Source organism: Drosophila subobscura, chromosome E (assembly GCF_008121235.1).
Source record: "Drosophila subobscura isolate 14011-0131.10 chromosome E, UCBerk_Dsub_1.0, whole genome shotgun sequence".
NCBI classification, from domain to species: Eukaryota; Metazoa; Arthropoda; class Insecta; order Diptera; family Drosophilidae; genus Drosophila; species Drosophila subobscura.
The window spans coordinates 20,333,239-20,339,463 of NC_048531.1; the positions used below are offsets into that span (position 1 = coordinate 20,333,239).

Consider the following 6,225-nt stretch of genomic DNA (forward strand, 5'->3'; position numbering starts at 1 on the left):
CGTCTCTGTCTCTGTCTCAATCTAATTTTTTTCTTTTGGCTAATCTAACATAAGCTCAATGAAAAAATAAGAGGAATTCGCGTCCCTTTTGTGCGTATCGCGTTCTGTCCTCATTTGCGCTTGTGGGCGCTTTGAAATATTTTACATTATTATACTTGAGCGCAGACCCATTTTGTTTGGAAACTAGAACCTACATGTAAAAGTTTTAATGCGCATACATACATATATTTCCTTACATACATATATTTCCTTAGCGATAAAAAAACCACACAAGCACTCAAGTGCTGCCTCAACACACCACACAGCAATTAAAATTTTCCATTTCATTCAACTGAAAACGCAAAAAGTTTTCACCATTCTGAGTTCTATACTTTGCTTTTCTTTCACTGATTTGTTTATTTGAAGTTTATCAAAACAAGAAGATGGATGGGAAGGAAAGCAAGAAGAAAATGTAGCCCCTAACTGTGGTAAGCAGAAACTTCTTGCCTCATCCACCATCCACCAGCCAGCCAATGGAGCCGTTCATTTACACTGAATTAAGTTTATCACAAACATGGCAACCGGGTCTTCGTCCCAGATTTGCCTGACTAAAAATAGGATGTCGAAGAGGAAGAAAAATTAAAGCGCCTGTCACTTGCAATTATTTCCCCCACGGGCAACAATCCGCTTCACTTGCTCACCACAAATAGAAAAATTAACTGAACTGATCCATTTCTATTGCTGAGTTAGAAAAGCTGCGTACGCGAATCGCAGCTTTATTAATAGTATTATTTTTCGCTGTCAAGATTAATTAATAGAAGATTCCTTACCATAAGAATTTCGCCACTGAGAGTGTACTTTCATTAGGTATTCGAAATTGAAAATACAGTATTCTTTTAGTATTAGTATTTTAAAGAAGAGGTGGAGACCGATATACAAAAATATGTGAACGCACACTTTTTGCATATGCAAATGAGTTCTATCGGGAATGAAAAAAGGATAACATAAGGTATTCTATGGTGCACGTATAAACAAATAATAACTGCTGAATAAACAAATCTAACCTTTGAGTCTATTCCGAACCGTAGAGGTATGAAAGGCAAAATCAACAAACATTTGTAATTCAATAGATATTGCAGACTACATTTCCATGAAAGGAGACATGTTTGACTTTTCCGTAAATAATTTTGCAATCCCCACTCTTCATTTAGGATTTGGGTCAAATTATGTTACATTATTGTTCAATCAAAGACAACTTTAACATTTCTATATTAAAAGATTATCTTCCTGTTTTTCTGTCGATGGAACATATGAAGGTACATATGTAGATATGTATGAATGCTTCCTTATACCCAATTTATTTCTTAAGTAATTTTACTTAACCTGTTTAAAAATCCTTCGAATTCGTACGATTTTCGAAAACAGCTTTTATATTTTGTTTGGCGGGTATCTTTTCGTCGAAACACTTGGCTTGGTTTGGACAGTTGTATTTTTATTTCCGAAACTTATAGCTCTCCAGAGACATTAACTGACAAATACACACATAGATTTCCGCAATAAGCGTATAATTTGAATGACATAAACAGGACCTAAAAGTAGACCCATCTGGTGTCCACACTTCACACAAAACCTTTCACCTTTTTGCTCCCCTCAGATTATTTGTATTGTACATATGTACATATATGTACATATGTACATATGTAAGTTTGACTCTCATACGAATGCTAACCCCAAAACCTTTTCAAGTGTGTGGCTGACACGTTTCGGTCAGATCCTTTGCACTCACACTTCCTTTTACATTCGAATTATATATTAAAAACGAGAAGGGACGTGTGAGACGCTTCTTACGCGTCACAACTTTTATACCCGGCACTCAGTACTACATCTGCAACTTAGCGGTTATTTGTCAAATTTTACATTTTTTCTTCATCTGTCATCTACATCAACAACACTACTCACGCCAACACGCTCCTTTAGCTCGCCACCCTCCCCTAGAAACACACACTGCAGATTCGCGGCAGAGGCAGAGGCAGCGGCAGAGGCAGAGGCAGTGACGTGTCAGGGGCCAGGCCATAAACAGCGCGAAGCAGAGTGTGAATGCTGCGGGACGGGGTGGGTTTGGCCACTGAAAATTAATTTCTCCATTGTGGCTATAATAATGATCCAATCGGATTCCAATTTGGTGATCTGATAGATATGGTCATTCCCTACGGAATGGCGTTTTTAGTTTTCTGTTATCTTCAAAATGTAGATTTGGGAGGTTTTCGCCCTTTTTCGGGGGCGGAAGGGGGCGGGGCTCATTTTTGAAATACACTGGTTTCAGTGTGAGCATACAGCAGTCTGGTGCCAAAATTTGGTGGCTCTAGCTCTTATTGTCTCTGAGAACTAGCCGACAAACAAGACGGACAGACGGACAGACAGACATGGCTCAATCGACTCGGCTATTGATGCTGATCAAGAATATATATACTTTATGGGGTCGGAAACGTTTCCTTCTGTGCGTTACATACATTCACTTTGTGCACAAATACAATGTACCCTATTTACTCTTCGAGTACCGGGTATAAAAAGTGGAAATCCAGGTGGTGCCCTGTACTTTTTAAAGTTCAAGAAATTTCTACATTGGGTGTTCTAGGTATATTTTCCGGAAATATCTAAGTTTCTACATACATATAGATAAATTAATTTCTTCATTCTGGCTATAAAATTGTGATTTTATAGAAATGGCCATTAGTTTTCCCATATCTTCAAAATTGTGGATACAGCAGATTTTCGCCATATTTGGTGGCGGAAGGGAGCGGTGCTAAATTTTGAAATACACTTGTAACAGTGTGAGCATACAGAAGTCTGGATGCAAATCGAATAAATAAAAGAACAGGATTTAATATAAAAAAGTTTGCACACAAGTTGGATACATGCTAAGTATGTTACAACATGTTACAATCTTATATTTTTGTTACCAGAATTCGCAAAGCTCAAGAAGGTTTAAAACTGGTACACATAAATGAGCCCAATACAAATTGTTTATTAATTATTAACGTTCCATTTAGTTGTCATATACATTTTCTCTTGTTGTTAAATGTAAAGAATCGCAACCTTAGAAATTTAAGCTGACAAGGCGAGCTTTTCAAGTAATGGCCGCCAAAATACCTGAGCTTCGCCACTGCCCATACCTGGGGACAACGAAATGGGCATGCCACGCCCAAAACACACCACCCAACCAACCCCAAACGGCACCCACGTGTTCTACTTAATGATAAAAGAAAGGACATTAGCGAGCCTCGACGCATCTCCACGTTTTGAGCGTCTTTCAAGTGAAAAGCAAAGAATTAAAAAAATTAACAAAAAAGCAAAGAAAAGAAAAACGATGGTAAAAAGAAAGCAAAAAAATGGGGGCACGCATACAATGAAAGAAAGAAGAGCAAAATATATCCCTCCACCCTAATGCTCTTTCCTTTTCGTTTCCACTGGCTAGCTCTCCATTTATCAAGTTGCTTTTATTTTGTTGCGTGGGCGTAGTTAAAAATTAATAAATGAAATTAATGCCGGCGACACTTCGCAAGACATAAAGCAGCGCAGAAGCTGAAGATGTTGCCAGGGTTTTCTTTGAATTCCCTCTCTTTACATCAGAAACATTTTCGTTTGAAATATTAAGCGCCTAAAAAGTCGATAATGCTTTTTTCTTGCCTGTGACAGCTGCGTCGCATGAATTTAATTAGGGCCACCCCAAATTTCCCTACAGATGCAACACTTTTTCTAAGCCACAAGTCCAAGTCAAACGCAATTAACTTCCCATCCCCACCAAGAGGAGGGTAAAAACTTTTTTGAAAAAAAATCTCTGTAAATTCATCTTTGTCGTTGCCGGTGATTAATCACAAGAAGAGTGTCGGAAGGAGAGGAAGACTGAAAGGGAAATACGTGCCCTGACCCATTGAACAGGTGTAATGTTGGAAAAGTGTGTGTGGGTTCCCTTTAAACTGTCCCCCTGGTGCCGTTATGCGGTGACTACACATTTTCAAAACTTTTAGCTTAATATGCAAAAACAGCGCAAGCTTCGTGGGGGATTAAAAACTTTTTGCAGCCCCTCCCTAAGCCCCCACCAGCATATGGATAGGGCATTAGACGCTCTAAGGAAAATTAGCGTGTGGCTAACTGTACTTCCGCAGACTGGACACATAAGGGTATTGGTTAAATGTAGTGGAATATTCACAATTAAAAATTGGAAAGAAAAAATAGTATATAAAAATATAAAGAAAATAACCTAGTATTCAACATTTCATACGTTTTTCATTCTAAAAACAAACGTAAGTATTCGCTTCGCATGGGCTACTTGATGGTGAAGTCTTTACCCATAATGTATACATATGTATGTACATTAAATACATACTTCATTATTAGCTATAAGCGATTTTTATTATTCGATCCTTATCAAATTTGACAGAATCCAAAATAAACGAAATAAATGGAAAATGGTAATAACTTAGAGCAGTATGAATATATGAAGTATTCATTGATAAACATATCGGTACAAATATGTGCATATGTACATACATATGTGTGTGTAAGGTTATCTTAGATTCGACGCGCCAAAAATTACAGACTTAGACTTAGTTTTCAAGGGTGAAGTGCTTAAGGGGCTAGTTATTAGGTAGTAGATGATCTAAAATACCACCAGCAGGGTTTCGCGAAGCGATTGGCTGTTCAAATATTGATGGACCAAGTCCCGACGATATTGAAGGAAAAGTAATGGGATTAATAACAGTCCTTCCTGGCGGAAACATTTCATCAAATGTAGCGGTTTCCAGGATTTCGTTGGCCACATCCAAAAACTGTTTAGATAGACCACGCTCCAGACCAGGAATAATTTCATTCAGATATAATTCCTGATTGCTGTTGATGAGGGTGTTTCCCACTTCACCTAAAATCCGATCACCGTTGAAGAGGTTTTCTAAGTTTAACTTAAAGTCCTTAAATTGTATGCGCATGGTCATCTTGGTAAACTTTACATACTCCTTTCCGTTTTTCAAATAGCGAGTGCCACGCATTTTGACAAAAGCCTCTGCATTCTCTAATTGGCAATGGGTATCTTTTATTTTGAGACATGTCCTTTTTATTTGCATTGAATGTGAGAACTTACCAGCGTATCCCTGCATGTTTCCTCTTCCCTTTATATTCAAAAGCAGCAGATTTAGATGCATAGAATATTTGCCTTTAAAGTCTATGCGCGGGAGAGTTATCCAAAGATCGTAGGATATATCCACTGGTTTGGCACTGTAATAAAGAAAAACAAGTTAATTGATGGACTTTTTTTTAGCAAAACCTTTTCTTACATTAAACGATCAATAACAAAATTGCTACCTCCTCTTGCCTCGAGCTGGATAAACGCAGCCTGGAACTGACTGCCTTGTCCGAGTTCTATGTTATCCAAAGACAAGGGCTCCAATGGTGGTGTCTTATAGCCATCTCCTAGATCCCCATGCATAAGTCGCGGCTTTATCTGGTACACTGCATTAATTATACAGCGCTCTATCTGAGGATCATCACGAATACATGGTATTATAGAAGAAGCTGTGAACGATATAATTAATAATGAAATTTAATTTTTGTTTGAATGTATTTTTTGAAAGAATTTGATGAACGAATTTTTGAATAAGTTTCTTGGTTTTTGTTTTGCTTCTAATCAACCTTGCAGGTGTAAAGCGAACGATTGTAAGCGAACGACATTGAATGTAATTTGAGACACTTAGTCAATAAAAATACCTTCTTATATATTTATTTAGAAATTGTCTTATAAATTTTTCCAAGTAATCACAGTTTCCCACCCAATACGTACACCTTGACACTTACGTAACTTGGCGCTAATCCAAGGACACAATGACAACGACATCAGCAGCAACACCAAATTGTTGTAACACCAATTGCAGATCATTTTCGCACAAACTTGGAGTAGACCTGGTGATGTATAGGACCGTTGTTGTTGCGCTCGACCGATGGACTAACTATTCGTGAAGTCTTACACTGTGCTTTTCATTGTATTAAGCGAGGTGAACTTAAGTCTGTTTGGCGACATTCTCGACGCTTTTAAGGGGCGGCCAGCGGAAAGAAACCAGAGGCAAGCGACAAGGCGTAGATATATTTGTATCTATTGGAAATTAAGCTCACACGCCACCAACACTGTTCAGGGGCACGAGAGTTGCCGCCTCGCATGTAAAGTTATATTTATGTAGTTTTAAGTGAATTAAAACA

At 38.0% G+C, this 6,225-nt stretch overlaps 1 protein-coding gene across 1 annotated transcript; it reads right to left on the reverse strand.

Annotated features, from left to right (window-relative positions):
* Window positions 1-4,455: 4,455 nt before the first annotated feature.
* LOC117890349 (protein takeout) lies at window positions 4,456-5,991 on the reverse strand. The gene is made up of 4 exons (XM_034795142.1): window positions 5,827-5,991; window positions 5,310-5,547; window positions 5,117-5,250; window positions 4,456-5,047 (listed from the first exon to the last, which is right to left on the reverse strand). The coding sequence occupies exons 1-4, from the start codon at window positions 5,906-5,908 to the stop codon at window positions 4,617-4,619; spliced, it is 885 nt and encodes a 294-aa protein (XP_034651033.1). The 5' UTR covers window positions 5,909-5,991; the 3' UTR covers window positions 4,456-4,616.
* Window positions 5,992-6,225: the final 234 nt, after the last annotated feature.